Source organism: Pogonomyrmex barbatus, unplaced genomic scaffold (genome assembly GCF_055798465.1).
Source record: "Pogonomyrmex barbatus isolate J1 unplaced genomic scaffold, ASM5579846v1 scaffold5, whole genome shotgun sequence".
Classification (NCBI taxonomy): Eukaryota; Metazoa; Arthropoda; class Insecta; order Hymenoptera; family Formicidae; genus Pogonomyrmex; species Pogonomyrmex barbatus.
In genome coordinates, this window is record NW_028297149.1 from 8,518,234 (window position 1) to 8,537,466 (window position 19,233).

Sequence of the window (19,233 nt, forward strand, 5' to 3'; positions counted from 1 at the left end):
ACATCTCGTTTTAGGCGAGGGCTCTCGACATGCAACTTCTGGCTCTCGATCCTTTCTTCATTAAGTGGGGTGCCTTTATTGCCTTTAAATGGCATCAAAATGGTTCTGACGTGACGCGTTATGTAACATTAGTGATTGAATAAAAAAACGATCGTCACGATATATAGTTACTATCTCGGCATTATGTCATCCAAGTGATAAATTATGATAAAAAATGAAATAAAAAGAGACAATAATAATATTCTCATTACAAAATTCTAATTTTTATGTACATCATAGTATTGTATGGTAAAATGTTGGACTTTGTTATATATCAGTAAAAAATACATATGTGTTGCATATATATGTCAACTGAACATAATGCAATACGCAAAGGTGGATTAATTTTTAAATTAATTTATCATCCATGCTCTTTCTTTTTCATCCTTTTTTTATTAAAAATCTAAGAAGTGCAAATATTTTCTCCTTTCAAAATGATAGATATAATCCTATCTTCAAATCGAAATCGACTTATCGGCTTCGTTGCGATGCATACATTTTGGTGATCTTGTTATGAAAAACATAGCCATTTACGGCAAACACGTGGATATTGTCGTTTATATTCGGATCCACATATCGTTCGATCCCACGAGAAAGTGACCGTGTATTAAAAATCTTGGCCTGGATATAAACGAGATGGTGTCTCCAGAAACAGTTGCACGATTTCGCCGAGAAATTTGTCATTGTGATTTTTGTTGTATTGTCATACGTGACACGTAAAAAATTCTGTGATCTGTCTTGTCTTTTTTTATTGTACAAAAAACTAAATTTATGTATTATTGTTTTGTACTGAATAGATACATGCAATCAATATAAAAATGATTGTGTACATATATTCTGCTTTATATTTTTACAAATTAAGAAGAATGTAATAAATTGTTTATAATTAAATCCTTGCAGTAAAATTATTATATATTATTGATAATTTTGTCAACTTACATATAAAGCAAATATTTATAAAAAAATCGTATAAAAATTTAAAAATTTTATATTGTACTTGAAATTAAATTAAAATTAAAGGTATAATTGCTACAAACAAATGAACAAGAAATCAGCCATAAATATGCATTGTTTAAGATTATCTAAAACTTTTTGGAAGTTTAATGTTTTGGCACAATAATATCTCTTCTAACTTAACTCTCGATTACATGGAGACGGGAATAGACGGGAACCTATGGAAGCATTTAGGCGTATCAGTTGTCGTTCACCTTTTTAGGATCAATAAAATAACCAGGCGGGGCAAGGTATGATTAAGTTTGGCCTCTTTTCTTTGGCCATCATAAATCCATAATTCTATATTTATATATTTTTAGTGTATATTTTATTTAAATTTATATATAAGTCTCTTACATTTGCATATATATAAAATATGTTTATTAAAATAAATTATCGAAGAGACCAACATTAAATTCATTTCAAATTTATATTTCTATAACTTTATTATTTTCGTATATTCAAAAATTTTATAATTATTATAACTTTAACATTCAATTATGTAAATATACTCTTTTAATTAATCTAATGCTAATCAAAATTGATCTAATGCTTTCTTCATCTCTCTATTATTTATTCTCAAAATTTTCATTATTTCTTATTATGCAATTAAGATAATGCAATAAAATTAACGTTCTACTTACTACATGACCAGCCGTTTCAGTATCATCCACAGAAATGGAAACCGCACGCGATTCTCTCGACAATGATAGCGCGTATATGTATATATATATATATATATATATATATATATAAGTAATATCGATCGTTGATGACTCAACGGTTGCTACTTCTGACTCAGGGGTAGCTTCGTACAACAACCCCCTTGTCGCAATTGCTTCATCGCGAGGTGCGCTTTGCGCGTGACTCCTTGCTCACGGAAATTCCGCAGAGCCGTGTTAGGGTGGGAATGCGGCCATCACCCATCAAGGTCGATAACCATGAGTCATGCTCACCCCGCACTGGTGACATGCGTACAGAATGTCACAGGTTCGTCTGTTACCAGGTGTGAATTTGGTATCCGCAACACATCGGCATACGAGTAGGTTTGACATTAAAGACTGAAGGTTAGTCATAGGAGTACCGAGGATTAAAGCTCGATTGATAAGTTGAGCCGTGTACTTAGATTCCTTGGCAATTTGCACAATTCGATTGAGTGCGATTTAAATTTAAATGTTCATTTTTAATTAACAAGATTTTAAACACCTATCTGAATAAAAATGTGTTTCGGTTGAACTGTTATTGAATGATCTTAATTGTACTCGCATCAAAAAGACTCACTTACTTTGACTTACTTTACTTTGTTATTTATCAAAGTTTACATTAGATTATTTGTATCTATTAATATAATAAAGATAATAACAATAATAAAAAAATATCTATATCATCATGTCTATACATCTAAAATGTCTCTTCTATCTAATAAATAAGACTCGATGATATAATTGACGTCAAAAAGCATATATAATTATGCAAATATCCATCGTTCTGTTTACGTCTTCTGCAATCTCAACACATATTTAATATTTCACATAAAATAAAATTGCGTTACGTAAACATCTTAGGAAATTGGATAAAGTCCTAAGTTCTCCGTTAAAAATATTAAACATATTATTAAAGTTTTTCTCTATAAATATGTCTATATATAATACTGTTTTAATAATATTCTTCTCCTTCAATTTATAGAAATAAAATTTTTATCAATTCTGAATTTATGATAGTATAAAGAAAAGAGAAACAAATAATAAAAATATTATTCGTAGTCAATAAAATGTTTATTAAGGCTTAATTACTTTTTCTCTAATTTACGAATCAGAGTTTTCTAGCCTCGATTTAAGAGTCAAAGTTAGCTCTAAACGCGCTATGATGTCACGTCCTCGTGCTTAATTGCAATATAACTTCCTATAACGACGTTTTTTATCACAACAACGTAGCTTCTAGCTTCTAGCGCACAACGTCGCCGATAGAAATGGCATTAAATAACGTTTAATACAGATCGATCGCTAATTATCGCGACACAACCACGTAATGACGCCAGCATTACTTTTTCCTCCCAGCGCACAGGAACGTGCTCGGATCTGGTTTTAAAGTGGACATGATGTCACTCGGCGTTTACGCTCGCGAAACCGCTGCTTAATAGCAAAGCCAACGAAGGACAATAGACATGGGGCATTAAGCCGAGCGTATCCACGTGGATTGTTCCTCTGTCGGATATTATGCAATCTCTTACAGCAAGATCGACGAAAGGACTTTTCGACTTACGTCAAGCTTCTGACGCATCACAGTTAATCTTTTCGCTTCACCTAAAAACAAACCATCGATACTAAACAAACAATCAATAATAAACCTTACAAAACATTGTAAATAAACTAGTGGCATAATTTTATAAGTAGCATAAATTTTACAGCACTTGTAGCGCGCAATCAACTATATAAGCGTCTCAGCTATCTCTCACTAGACAGGGAGAACGCGAGTTCTGCTCCTTCGGAAATCTCATGTTTACCGAGGATTCCGTTCAATCAACGATCGATTACAGCAACGATCGCACTGTAAGCGCGTAGAAACGGCGTTTTCGCGGAAGTGTCGATGGATGGGTCGACGCACTTGCATGTCGGATGCGACCGCGTGCATCCGCGCGCGACCGGGGAGAAGGCAGACGCGGTGATTTCAGCACGCGCCCGGGAATCGTGCCGGCTATAATAATTACGATAAAAATTGCGGGTATACGCCGTGATCGATGCCGGCGTTTATCACGCGAAACCACATCACGCGTGCGCGGGCCGAGCGCGTGATCGTGCGTGTGCGACCTTTCCTTTTTTTCTTATTCTCTCTTCTCCGGGACGACGGTGCGTGAGCTTGATCCATACAAGGCAATGAACAAGGCAGAACCGGCTACCCCGTCGTCGTCGTCGCTGATCACACCTTCTCTCGCTTGGTCCCGATCGCACGGACGATCGTGCAGTCGCGAGGATAATGCAATATCAAACGTCGGTGTCGGCGCGCTGAATGCAACGGCGCTTGACCCGATCGTGATGTAACTTCTATTCTTGAGTTGACAATAGGTTGACAGCACGAAGGAGCTCGGTGGAATACACTGTCGCGTTGTCAATATACATGAAAGGAATAGTTTTGTTGCGGTATCTAAAAATTTGGCAGATGCAGATTCGAAAAATAATTTCGTGGAAGAATAATCAATACATAGAAAGAATTCTTTATGTATTGATTATTCTCGATTTTTATTAAATATAACTGCACGCCATTGTTCTCACTAGATTATTATTAACTCTTCTCTCTAATTTTATATTTACCTTAATTTCAGAAGTCTATATTTACATTCATTAATTTGATAAAATAATATATCGTATACATAAATACAATGTACTTATAAATGTCATGAAAAAAACATTACAAAAACATTTTTTTGCGCCAAGTCGATTTATACGCAAGATATTACGGTACGGGCAGAATGATGATGCGATTAATTATATTACGCGAACGGAAGCCCGAGACGATTAGCGTGGTGGTTATGTACACAGAATACGTTGCTTGTTCATTAATTAAGCCTACCAGATTGCCACGGGCGTGTACATATTCGTGAGTCACTTATCGACTTTCTTCTACAACAGGTTAGGGTAGGAAAGGGCGACTACTGCATGAGGGTGGACTGGGCCATACCAAAATTAATCATTTACATCGTACTCTTTTACAGGTGTTCTATCGTTCTGAGAGTTAAGGCGATATTCGATCTTATTTTCCAAATGACTTGTTTTAATTTGGGTTAAAAGCTCGTGATAATTTGCAATTTTCATCACTATTTTATTATTTTATTATCTTTAAGTGCCCGCAAATAAAGTTTTATTACAAAGATAATTTTAAGTCAAATTTAAAGTTTTTATGTATAATTTTATTTCGCGTCTCTACATTTGTCTACTTGCTACCGTACATGTCTATTTTCTATCTGCAGCGTGCGTGTTCTAACAGAATGATTAGGAAGAACTTATGTACAGTTGACTCACCGTTTTTAATGAATGAACCATTAATGTCCATCTAAATATATAGGTAAATCTATGCGTAGGAGTCGAATGGCATACCAAAATTTTTTACAACGTCAAGATTGTCACGTAAATCTACGTAACGAAGTTTTTTAAAAGCTATTACAAAGTGTAATAAATGAAAATAAGAGTGTCATAAAAAAGTATATTAAAACTAAAAATGATCAAAAATTTGAATAAAAAAATTTGTAAAAGAAAACGAATCAATACCAGGATATCTTTCTCTCTTTCTTTGTCGGATTTTAGTTTTTAGTTAGCTTTCTCATATTCATGTCAAGTAATATAGGTCATGGAATCCAGAGTGAGTTGTGGACAATAGCTTTTTTTTCCTAGCACCGCTATTCACGAACGGTATTTATGGCGTATATGGGATATAAGTGCTCATCATCACATGTAAAACTTCTTAACAGGATCTGTATCCAAGGTGTTTTCGAGGGGGCGTTACATATGGCGCGCCAACGCATCTTACGTGGAACCAAGACAGAAGATCGCCGTTAAGGCAATGTAATGTCACACGGACGTAATCGTGAACGAATACAGTACTGCTTCGCTGAGAACTCGCATCTCGCAAAGATTCTTCGAGAAACGCTTTTAACTGTAAACTTCTTGTACCGCCGACACCGCCAAAAAAGAAAAGGCAAGAGTATTATAGATGTAACGCTATTCTGAGGACAAAAATATCTCAAATTTCTCAACAACAATTCATCTCACGTTCAATTTATATATATATTAAAGTAAAATAAAAATATTTTAATATCACGCTAATAGAAATTTACCACGCTAATAATTAGAGATTTCCGACTTTACTTAATCATATATATATATAGTGACAGAATTTTAAAAATTTAAAGATATGATATTGAGATTCCAGAATTAAACAGATTTCGCAAAGTGCCTGTTATAAATTTTCTCGGCAGAATGCCAGCGAAGTATAACAAAATTTGTTAGCAAAATACGACGACAGAATTAACTCTAGCCATTTAAATGGCATATTCCACTTTTATATATTTAAATTATGTCGACAGGCTCCACTGACAGATTACAAACCTTAATGCAGATTGACGTCAATTTGCTGTACATTCGGTTCGAATATATCAGCAAACTACTAACACACTGCCTTAACATTTTCCTTAGTGAGTAATCAAACTTTTCCTTAGGGATTAATCAAATTAGCCCTTAAAGAGTGTTGCTTGTTTCGAAGAAGACTGACATTACCGGCAATTAGACGTCCGTCTGCGCGGAGTGCGCTCGCATCAATTCGCATCTGCAATCGTGCAGCTCGCCGCCACCAGCAGCCACGCCTGCGAATCGATAAGCTGCAGCAAACGCCCGTATCTCGTGCCAGATGCACGCCCGGAAATCGTGTAACGGAGTAACGAAAATATACGTGTATCGAGCAGGCATTTCTCTCTCGTCTTTCGCACCGAGACGAAATTATCTCTCGTATCGACGTATCTTTCGTATCAATGATTCTTGCGTTGCAGCCGATCGAATCTACATTCTGCATATCAAAAGAATATTCTTGCAAACCTGGGTTTGCCCATAGGTGTATCCTGAATTATTTTTCGGGAAGGGTTTTTATCAATTCACATAAACAGCAATTTTTTCAATGAATTTGAATATTTTACAATATAGAATATCTTCTCGTTCCTGATTTTGAATGACAAAATATTAGGTTTTATAAGTCATAATTTTAACTTTAATTTTTCTTTTTTAATTTGAAATCCCCTAAATCCCCCCGGCCTGAATACGCCCATGTTCACCCGCACTGATCTTCGTCAGGACCGATGCCCTTTCGCATATTTAGGGCGATTATTTGAGGCTCCGGGATTTTCAAATTAACGATCGAAATGGATTATTAATTCGATGTTGCGAGACTGTACGCGAATCACATTATTGCAATTTTAGGAATTTCGTAAGCCGGCATATCGCAGATTACGTAATCATGATATTTGATGATAAATTAACCCGTTGTAAATTTTGCAAGTATAAAATGATAAATTCTAAAATTATAAATTTTTTAAGTTGTACTTTCATGTAATTTGTATAATATTATTATTCCTCTTTTAATTTGTATAATATTATTATTCCTCTATCTCTTTGATGTCGTTAAATTGTTTTCTTCTACCAAAATTATAATTTTTAATCTACATTGTATTTTTTTACGTAATAAAATAAAATAATCATTTAAATGTCGTATTATATGAACATTCAATTGAATAGTACTGTGAGAACTATGGTATGAGAACTATATACTACACTATATGCTATACAAGTAATCTGAGATTTTTGAGTGATTGAACATTTACAAATTTGCTGTATATAGAAAGTTTAAAAAGTGAATGAGATAAACAAAGAGCTCTATTGTAATTTCAGAAAATGTAATTTCGATCAATTATTTACTAATTAAAGAAATATTAACTGTTAAAGAACATAATAAAATTTTCTATCAATTACCATGAACGACTTATACGATTACATTAATAAAAAGACATTTCTATTACTATGGAACAATACCAAAAAATTAAAATGAAAGTGCGGCTTCAGGTATTGTTTCAACGGAAGTGACATGCTCGCCAATAAATCGAATTAGAATATTTATTGCAACTAACCATTGATCGAAAAATCATATTAGGCTTCTGATTTAAGAGTTCAAACGGCATTAGAAATGGAGTTCGGCATAACAGGGATACGAGTCGGTCCTTCCTTAAAATTCGCATCTCTCGACAGCATGCTGCGTCCGCGGAAGAATCGATGCGGCAGCGCCGCGCGGTTGGCAACGCTGCGTCGCGACGCTGCCCGGCGTATCGTGTCGGCGAGGCCGAGGCGGCTCCGCCAATCAGGTCTTTCCTTTTTGCGCGCCCCCCTTTCTCCGCATCCTACCTCTGTTGCCCCCGTATGCGCTTGAAAATCTGTAACGGACACCGCAACCGTCGCATACTCGTCTCTGGGCTCTCGCACGACGCGTTGGTCTAAACTCGAGTCAGTTCGATAGTAATCGCCGCTAGTCGCCGCCGACTATTAAGATACTAAGAAGCAAAAGTAGTCTCTTTTGAGAGGTCCAGTCGAGAAGAGAAAACTCCGTACGAGCAATCATGAGGGAAATCGTCCACATCCAAGCCGGACAGTGCGGTAACCAAATTGGAGCGAAGGTAGGCTACTTGAGAGAACCCGAATATCCGAGAATCGAACCAACTTGACGCTTTTGCGCGCGCGTATCCTTTGTTCGCGATTCACGATCCGAACTAATTCTGAGAATTCCATTTTTTACGACTTGACAGTTTTTTTTTCTTTTCATGGGCATGCTCGGGATATCGCGGATCGTTCGACGTGTCGACGGTGAGGGACGCGATGGTCGCGAAGGCGGTCTAGCTCGTCGGGGTCTACGGTCGTCACCGCGCCATTTTTCCTCGCTGCTCGATATCACGCCTGAGAGGAAAATCGCTGATAGGAACGAGAATGCGCCTAGATTTCCTCACGGCTCGCCTGTCGTTGGTATGCGAGGAAACGGCAGCCTCGCCCGCGGTCGAAGACCTGTCATGGCGACAGGAACTCGCCGGCCGGCTGGCACAGCCTAACGGGTTTTTTTTCCCCTCTCGATCGTTCTTGCTCCCGCATCGTATCGTCACGTTCTCGAATGGTGAACGCGTCGGCCATCTTCTCCGACGTCTCAATCCCGTGTACTTTGTATACGTTGCTGATTGATGAGAAAACGCAGAAAATTGACAAATCGAAGGAGAGGGGAGTAAGGAATTATAAATTCGCGAAAGTCACCGAATTTATCCGTCACTTAGCTGTGATCAAGGCTGGGTGTGGCGATGAGAGAAAGAGAGAGGGGGAGGCGGAGAGGGAGATATCTTCAGTTTACGCGGCGACATCGACCGGCTGCGCGCGCATGTCTCTTTCCTCGTACTTTTTCATTCTGACATTCTCCCCGCTTTTTCGACTCATTGTAATAATTGCGACGATCTGCAAATGTTGCTTCATCCTTCCGCGACTTACTGATGCTTTACTTGCATAAAACACACAAAATTTGTTTCCAGCAGGAAATAAAAATATTTTAGACTATAGAAAAATATAATTCTAATCTACATCATTTAACATAGGCTCGATCTTACCGTGACCAAACTAGTCGATTCTCTTTTTTTTTTGCATATCTTTCTTCATCATTAGCGTTTCCCCTCTCCCATCTCCATTCCGTTCACTCTAGCGTGCGCTAAAGGTGAATACACACAGAACGAATGAATTAATGGATGCCATTTGCAACGAGATGCGTCAGCGTCTTCATCTCGCACAATTTGGATTGTAAATGTGATTACGGCCAAATTTCACTTACTCTCGATATTTTTTTTCGTCTAGTTCACATCAAAATCCACAAAAATTTAAACAATAAGCAAATTGATTAAAACCAAATTTTAAAATATAATTTTTAAATTGTTTCTGATAATTTTTAACCTGATTACCTAACCTGACTCGTTTACTACTAAAATCTTGTTGCTTATGGATTTTTTTTTTTAATGTATCATTCAATGTATTTTCGCACTCGTTCGGTGTGCATGCCCCTTAAGGCAGATGGAATTCCTGCGCTGCGTCCGTCAGCCGCGCGGCGTCACGATCGCGCTTAACGACCACGCTAGCATCGGTTGTAAGGCGGGTATATTTTAAAATTTTATGCGACGCCGTTAACGGACGGACGGACGGATGGACGCGTGGCATTGCGTTATCGTGAGTCGACACGCTCGGACGCTCGATTCCTCGTTAATTGTGCGAATCGGCGTCTCCGTTTTCTATTCTACGTGCTCACGCTTCATTCCTTTTTTGCCATCGCGCTTCTCCCATCGATTTATCGATTGCTCCGATATTATTTTTTTGTACATTAGCCACTAAGAAAACGTCGCGTTTACAAAAAGAATACGAAATTTATCGATCGCTGTTAGCGCGAAATTTTGTTCTTTTTACTCGAATGAAAAATTGTCTTTAAACAAGAATAGAAATCAAGAATAGAAGATGATTTTATTCTAAAGAATAATTATTATGTATTGATTTAAAAACTGATTACGTAAAATCACACAATCGCGATTATGAGAATCGATTTTTCTTTTTGTAATAATATTAATCTTATCTGAATAATCGACGATAAAGGATTGCGTGAGAGTTGAGAGATTGAGGAGAAGCTGATCAACGTTCGTTGTCACGGTTCCGTAATTTTTAAGGCTGCTGCACGAAGTCAATGTCCGTTTCTTGAGCTATCTATCGTAATCGATCCGACGTCACGGTAGCACGACAAAGACTATTTTTTATTTTGTTTTTTTTTTGTTTGTTTTTTTTTTAATATAATAGACTTAGTAATTATAAGAATGTATCAATTAGAAAATATTTTCTAACAAGAAAATATTAGGTGCCATCATTAACGATTAACTCTCCTGATGCACTCTTTTAAATTTTCAATTTATCTTAAACCTGTCCGTGATAAAATTTATTGATAAACGAGTTATCACTCAACATTGATAAGAAATAAATCATCTTTTCTTAATATATATATATATTTTTTTTTTCAAAACGAGATACTATTTTAATTCTTAAAGTTTTTTAAGAGTTCAAGGCAAAATCTGTCGGTGGGAGCATTTAATATACAAAATGAACTAGAAGATAGTACAATTTTATTAAAACGTACTAAATATTTTCAAAAGCTTGTATTTTCCGAAGGTTTTAGAAAATTAAGATAAAGAATTTGCGATGCGAGCTACTTTCCACTACATGCAAACTCCTTTAACGATTGTACGAATCACCCATTCAACGATGCCTCCTTCGAGTCCAAGGACATCGAGTCCCGCGTAGCACGGCAACCCGTTCCCAAATAAAGGAAGCCAGCGATATCCTCTCGCCATTTTCCTTCGCATCACCTCGGCCCGTTTCGAACCGTTTCGCTCGTTGCCGACGAGCGACCCTCTCTTTCCTCTGGATATAGCCAGGTGTATCGATCGTGTCGGGTTGCAAGACTGAGTTTCGCCTATTGCTGTGACTCGATGACGATTACTATTTTATGGTTTCAGTTTTTTTTTCTTTTTTTTCTATATTTCAATCTTGAAATCAATTTTACGCAATGGGATAAATATAATTAAATCTATTAATATGTCCTACTCCCTGCAATTGAGTTTATTTGTGAACGATAGCTGTTCTATTAATGCACTATCAGTATTTAGAATATGTCCCATAATAACATTTTATATTAATAGAAATTGATTAGCAGCTGTAAAATATAGTTTAATCTTGATATCTTTATATACATGTAGTAATATTTTATTATTAGTATTGGGAGAGAGGGAGGGAGGGAGAGAGGGATCTGGTTTGTTATCAAGAAATGAATTTATCCAAGATTCATTCTAGCGGCCAATACGGTCAGTTTACGACCTCATTTACTTTTATATATTCTTATATTCTTTATATTACTTTAATTACAAGAGAATGTTGTAAATTTACATTCAAGCAAGATACTAAATTAACAATTACTGCTGTTATTTCTATTTATGAGCCTAAGCGTTCGCATAAATAACTAAATGAAATATCTTGTTGATCGGATTCGTTTTTTCCAGTTACTTCAGTTTTTATCATTCAGTGTAGTTGTAATATCGTGCCGTTACAACCAACTGCTCTCATGGAATGATGCATTTCATAACGGGAAATGGTAGTCCTAATGTTTCCCATTTATTATTCAAATGATCTTATTATTTTAAAGCGCTTATCGGCAACTTGCGGTATATAATATACGAACTCAAACGATGCTTGGAGTCATTAATGACCAAAGAAGAAATATAATACTCTTCTGATCTAAGCTTCTGGGATGAAAGAGTAGAACCACTTATAAAGCGATATTAATCCTCGAAAGAATTTCTCTCTTTATATTTAGCATTTTTCTTTTGATTTAAACTTCTTGAGTAAAAAATAATGGAATAATTTAAAGCAGTATAATTAAATCTTTGGAAGAGTTTTTTTTTTTTTAAGAGTACTTTAGCATTTTTAAGTTTGAATCATTTTATTGATATGTGATCGCATTCCTGTATAGCCCTTAACGAATTCATCGTTCTCTTCTATGTCTCGCTTATCAACTATAAGTGGCAGTTCATTAAAATCAGTGGGACCACTCGTGGACCAATTGCATCGCGTATCCGCTTGGTGGTTACGCAACATGTAGTGCAGCATCACACGCGCGTGGCGTGTATGCATTTAGACTAACCTTTCGCATGACTTCCGGTCTGACAATGACGGTTTGTCGCCATCGCGACATAAAGATGCATGAGGTCTTAGACGCGAGAAAAAAGGAAAGAGTGACAAATGGACAAACAGATCGCCGCCGAGTGCATAACCGAATGATCGTCGCTTATGCTAATTGCACGGTCGTTTTACAATCATCTCTATATATAGCGGTGACATTGGTGACTCATATCTGGATGTAATATATACATTGCGACCGTAGGCTGGACGAGGAGAAGATAGTACCGGGGTGGGGACAGATAGGGTTGGGTGATCTTAGGCTTTCGAACGATGATCATATATGGTCACCGCTTAATACACCCATCGTCTCCATGTGGGATGTATGTACCGAACGGTAGGCGGACCTGGCGCTTTTACGGTGACTTTCACGCGAGTTGTACATGGACCTCGAGATTATTTAATAACAACTTCTCGCTGTCAGAAAAATAGTTTGGTTCAATGAAAACTGCGACGCAACGATATATGAAGCCATTTATAGCTTTTACTCACACGATTGACCTTATCTACCGAATACATTTTTAATTAACAACTTATCAAAATAAAAGCTAAGTTAAAATATTTTGTTTTTATATAATAATGATTAGCTAAATATTTTTTTTAGTTAATATAGTTCGTATTTTTTAATGAAATGAGTAATTACAAAGTCCATGGTTAATTAGAATTGTAAATGGTGAATGAAATCATTTTATGATTTATCGTATTTACGAATTTATAATTGGACATACTGAGTTTCGTAATAAAGTGTCTTGATTGTGAAATATCAAGAGTAATTTGTACAAGTATTTTACAATTTGATATCTTGATATCTAAAGTACGACATAAAATTCTGCGATATTCCAAATTTTCTATAAAACAGTTAAACTAATGTGATATAATTAGTATAGCCATTCTCTATTTACGCGCTTTTGTACTCATGAATGTACGCGTATCTCTCACGTCGATTTCCAGAAATATACCGCGGGGTCTTTGAACCCTTTGAACGTTCTTGAGGTGAAGTAGAGATGCACCGTGGACCGCACGCGGTGCGCCGGCGATTTCGTAATTAACGTTCCCTTTTGTTTGCAAATACGTTGGGAATTGCATCAGACACGCCCAGACCTGTTCTGAATTGCTAATGGAAATCCGTCAAGCCATCTTCTTCGCATTTAGGTCGATCAAAAATTAATTTGCCTTATTATTATTAATTTACATTTGTTTTCGTCAAATTATTTTTCTGTTTTTACACTCTATTGTTCATGAATTATTCGACAAGAAGTTTAGAAGCACGATGTCTATTACATTGCATAAATACATAAACATCTAATTGAAAATCACGCTTTACCGTTAAATTTAAAGACAAGCGGTTGACATTTCAGTCTAAAACGGCGATTACGATTAACACGGTGAAATAAGCACTTCCGGGGGATTACGTGGCGACGGCTCGTTGCTGAAGCGTCGTTGTATTTGTTGTATCACGATGCGCTTCGACGGACCGATTGACGTTTCAAGACAGGAGCGAAACCGCGCTTACGATAATACGGGACTAATTAATCTCGATTATCGCTCGAGCGATTCGGTTGTACCATCGAAAAGCAGACTTGCTTTGAAAAATGCGAAAGGGAAAAAAAGGAATGTAATTCGATGCGCAGGCCTTGAGATATTACGATTAATTACACGCGAGCTATTCGCCGTGCGCGCGAGGTCGTTGAACGGCAGCTCCGTTTGCGCTACGATGGAAGGCTGGAAAACGGATGCGAGGATAATTGCGGGGAGAAAGCCGGTGCGCGAAACTTCCTTCCTACGCGCGCATACGCGCGAATGATGCATGATTCAGAACGCGTATCTAATTTTTGTGGCAGCGCCGATTCGTTCCGGCACGGATAGTACTCGCTAAACGGAGGAATACGCGTCGTATTCTTATTTCCCTTGTCGAATATCTCGCGATAAATTACTTTTTACCACTCTTAGTTTGTAACAATATATTGAGACAATTTTAAATAAAGTTTTTTGTATTAATAGCGATATTCTTATGAGACGATTTTTTTCTGTATTACAGTTTTGGGAAATCATAAGTGACGAGCATGGCATTGACCCGACTGGCACCTACCACGGTGACTCTGATCTCCAGTTGGAGAGAATCAATGTCTACTACAATGAGGCATCCGGCGGCAAATACGTGCCGCGTGCCATCCTCGTCGATCTGGAACCCGGCACCATGGACTCCGTGCGCTCGGGACCGTTCGGCCAGATTTTCAGACCGGACAACTTTGTGTTTGGTCAGAGCGGCGCTGGCAATAACTGGGCGAAAGGCCACTACACCGAGGGCGCCGAACTGGTAGATTCTGTTCTCGATGTTGTGAGAAAGGAGGCTGAGAGCTGTGACTGCTTGCAAGGATTTCAACTTACGCACTCCTTGGGTGGTGGTACTGGCTCCGGCATGGGTACCCTGCTCATCTCCAAGATTCGTGAGGAATATCCCGATAGAATCATGAATACGTATTCCGTCGTACCGTCGCCCAAGGTGTCCGACACAGTCGTCGAGCCGTATAACGCCACCCTCTCCGTACACCAGCTCGTCGAAAATACGGATGAGACCTACTGTATCGACAACGAGGCCCTTTACGATATCTGCTTCCGCACCCTGAAACTATCGACACCGACGTACGGTGATCTAAATCATCTTGTCTCCCTCACGATGTCCGGGGTCACGACTTGTTTGAGGTTCCCTGGCCAACTGAACGCTGATCTCAGAAAACTCGCCGTCAACATGGTACCCTTCCCTCGTCTCCATTTCTTCATGCCCGGTTTCGCTCCTCTCACATCCCGCGGCAGTCAGCAATACAGAGCGCTGTCCGTACCGGAACTCACCCAACAGATGTTCGATGCTAAGAACATGATGGCAGCGTGTGATCCCAGGCACGGCAGGTATCTCACAGTTGCTGCCATCTTCCGCGGTAGAATGTCGATGAAAGAGGTCGACGAGCAGATGCTCAACATTCAGAACAAGAACAGCTCATACTTCGTCGAATGGATACCGAACAACGTAAAGACCGCCGTATGCGATATTCCACCACGTGGTCTTAAGATGTCTGCCACGTTCATTGGCAACTCCACCGCCATTCAGGAACTGTTCAAGCGCATCTCCGAGCAGTTCACTGCCATGTTCAGGAGGAAGGCTTTCCTTCACTGGTATACTGGCGAGGGTATGGACGAGATGGAGTTCACTGAAGCCGAATCGAACATGAATGACTTGGTCTCCGAATACCAACAATACCAGGAGGCTACCGCAGACGAGGATGCAGAATTCGACGAGGAGCAAGAAGCCGAGGTCGACGAGAACTAAGAGAAAAAAAAATTCCGCGGCGGAAACGACACTCGCCATCCTTTCCCTATTCTCTCTCTCTTTCTCTCTCTTTCTCTCGACCGAGCGATAACGCAATATACCCTTCACCCTTGCTTCTTAACTCGTTATCTCTCTTTTGTATCTTTTTTACGGATTTCTGTTCGAACTTTCGCGGAGCGCGCGCGCGCGCGCGCACTTTTCATTGCTCTCCGTTAATACCGCACTTAGTGCGATAATTTGAAGAATATTTTCTTATTTTTGAATGTCTACAAGATTTATTATTTTTGATTACTAATTTACGCGCGCCCTTACCATCATCCAGTGTACAACCGCTGAGAGCGGTCGCCAGCATATTTGAATAAATTATTATCATATGAATCTGTCGTCACTCGCACTACTCCCTGATTATTTACACAGACCTCTAGGCTATAGTGCTATTGATTTTTTGTATTTTCGGAGACTTCGTATATTTATATTTGTCTGTTGTCATACGCAGTTTTATACCATGATAAAATAGATGTGAATAAAAATCCAATAAAATATATGATGAGAGTATTGATTAGATCTTTATCTGATATATAAAAGCTAGGATTTGAAATTATTTACAAGATAAATAATTTTGTGACAGCAAAAAGAAATTATGAATGAAAGTACACAGTGTTTATAATTAAGTTACAATTAATAAATTGTAAAATTGGCAAATGTGAGATTTAATAATTATGAGATAAACTTGATACTTGACAATTATTTTCTCAAATGTTTCTACAAGTATATGTAATCTAGCATAAATTTTTTTCTACAGAAAAAAATATGAATATTTAAATTAGCAATGTTAAAAATATATAATCATATTTTTTAAGATTTCGGTCAATTTTTTGGTAAGTAAATCATCAAATAATACTATTTCATAATGCAGATTATATCACTAATTTTTTATTAATTAGTACATAGAAAGAATAGAGATAAAATTATGCAATTATTTTTATATACTTTAAATTTTTATATACTTGTATAGTTTAAAATTTTGCATAGTAATCAATTAAATCAATTTAATTGCCAATGTTAATAATAGTTAGAAAATTACTTTTTCTACGAGATATAAATAAAAAATAAATCTATATCAAACAAATGTAAACCTCTAATTTATATTTTTAGATTAAGTTATATTCAGTCTTCATTTTTTCTCAAAAATTCATCAAATTATTGCTTGTAAAAATATACATATTGTAATCTGTGATGTGTTGTAATCTCTTAGCTTGCATCTTCGATTTGATAAACCCAAATTACTGCGGGTTAGTCATAAAAGTTATAAAATTCACTTAATTTATTTATACGCTAGCTACATCTGTAGATTTAGCATTAACACGCTTCAAATGTACTTTTTAATTTTAATAATTTTATCAAACTTTGATAACTGCATGCATAATTATCGATAATAGTAAAAATTGGTTGCGATTTTATTGACAGATAATCATGTATTCAAAAGATTTCTTAAAGATGTCTCTTATATAAGAGAATATAAAATATTGTTTTAAAATTACAAGTTAACTATTTTTGTTACAACTATAAACCATCAAAAACGTCTAAAAATTTCTTAAAAAAATTTTTACAAATTATCTTTTTTACGGCCATAATTTCAAAGTCATAATTTATATTTATTTGTTGTCTTCAGCTGTGAAAAAGTTAATATTCTGTAAAAAAGATTTTTTTTATGTGTCGAATACTAGTTAAATAATTTGAAAATATTTAATTTAAATTATGCAAATGAATATCAAATCTTTTTATATTTCAAAACTTTATATAAAATTATATGAACTCATTACTATAAAATATCAACTTCAATTATCTTCACTTTAATTCACATTAATATATAATATCAACTTCATATGAACTATAACATATAAATGAACATATGTTAATATAAAAACTTTCTTTGATTTATTTATGTCGACTAAATTGTAGAATTTTCATAATAAATAAATATTATTAACTAACGACTCTTCGTGTCACAACAACAAGTAATATTTCAATTTTTATTCGTTTTTAATATGAAGCTTAATACCCTCTTGTTTTCTTCATTTTTATACATACTTTAATTAAGTAAAAAAAATTTTCAATTTTATAAAAATCCAATCCAATAACTTTAAAAACGCTTAGTAATTGTTCAGATCTACACTATACGTTAATCTTACGAAGCAATAATTTTATTTACTGTCTCATGTTTGTGCACATTGTCCATTAGCTGGAAATAGCTAATAATAGTTAATGATAATTACTTATTAAATCTTTATTGTGTGTGTTACAGTAGACACAGAGTTCAGTAAATTCTCGCGTAAGGTAATTGCGCCACTTTAGCGACCGCGAAGAATTCTAATAGCTCTTGCCTTGGAGAACGCAAGAGAAGAGAACGAACGTTTCACCATGCTTTGCATCCATGCTGTGGTAACGCGGCGCATTTGCGAAGGAATGTCGAGCGCATCGTTCTGGCTAGCGAACTAACGGATTAATATGGATACAGTTAAACAGACGGAATCAGTGCGTTTCGGCTTCGCGAGATCGATATACGTACTTCACACGATAAACGTACGACGAACCAAAAACACATTGTTGCATTTTCGTTCGGCCGGATTGCAGAAGAAACTCGAGCCAGCGCGTGGAAATAACCGCGACCGCGTTGCGACCCTGCGTTTCCGGTTGCAGAGCGAGTGTCTCCTTTGTCCCTATCGAGATTATTGCCTTATCTCGTTCCCCTAATTTCGTGCAATTGCCCACCGCCTTCGTGGTCCGCCATTCTTCCCACGATCTTCGGTAATTCTCCCTACGTTAATTCTGTTATTTTACGATCAGTTCTCGTTTTATTGATTACTCCATGATTTTTCGCTCGCAGCAACGTTCGAAGCGGAGCTTAAAATTTATAATAATATAACACGAAAAATTGTCGAATTCGATTCTGGTCGTTCGCCTTTGATAAAAACGCAGACATCGACCTTAATAAAGACGACATGACTCATCGCATGTCTCGCTGTATGTCGACCGTCTCGTCTTACGAATTCGATCCATCGTCAGGCGCCACACGTAATGACAAAGTACACGTCGTACGTGCCTAGCTCATTAAGAAATAAAAGATAAGCATCACTTCCTGTGCCACTTCTCCTCTGCCAAATACTGACTCTTGCGTAGCTTTCTTTCAAAAGTTAATTCAATTTCGTTGAAGATTTCTTCTTACAGAGATTGTTCTAATTAGAGACAAAAATCAAAAAAATATAGTTTTAATGTTAACACCCAGACTTTAATTTTAATATTAAGAAAAAGAAAATGTTACAAATGGAAAGGTAAAAAAACCGGGGATTAAAATTTAAACACAAAATAAACAAACAATGGACAAATCAAGATTATTGTGAATTTAATTTTGTAGCATTGAATAACTTGATTCATAATCTATTGTTTGCATATTTTATTTCCATGTAATTCATTTGCGCACGTTCGGCGCAAAAAAAAAAAAGAATCGATCGCAAATTTCGTTTGATAAAAGCTGCTTGCTAATCTTTCTTGAAT

General features: G+C 36.7%; 1 protein-coding gene across 1 annotated transcript; it reads left to right on the forward strand.

Moving 5' to 3' along the window:
- Positions 1–7,998: 7,998 nt before the first annotated feature.
- On the forward strand, positions 7,999–16,056 carry LOC105427400 (tubulin beta-1 chain). Its single transcript, XM_011639104.2, has 2 exons — positions 7,999–8,236; positions 14,392–16,056. Exons 1-2 carry the CDS (start codon positions 8,180–8,182, stop codon positions 15,676–15,678), a joined length of 1,344 nt encoding a protein of 447 aa, XP_011637406.1. The 5' UTR covers positions 7,999–8,179; the 3' UTR covers positions 15,679–16,056.
- The last annotated feature ends 3,177 nt before the right edge of the window (positions 16,057–19,233 follow it).

Bases quoted from the DNA above. Each gene is read 5' to 3' on its own strand.
- LOC105427400 (XM_011639104.2), top strand. From the start codon at position 8,180: ATGAGGGAAATCGTCCACATCCAAGCCGGACAGTGCGGTAACCAAATT. The intron at 8,237-14,391 runs GTAGGCTACTTG...TCTGTATTACAG, and splicing joins GTAACCAAATTGGAGCGAAG to TTTTGGGAAATCATAAGTGA.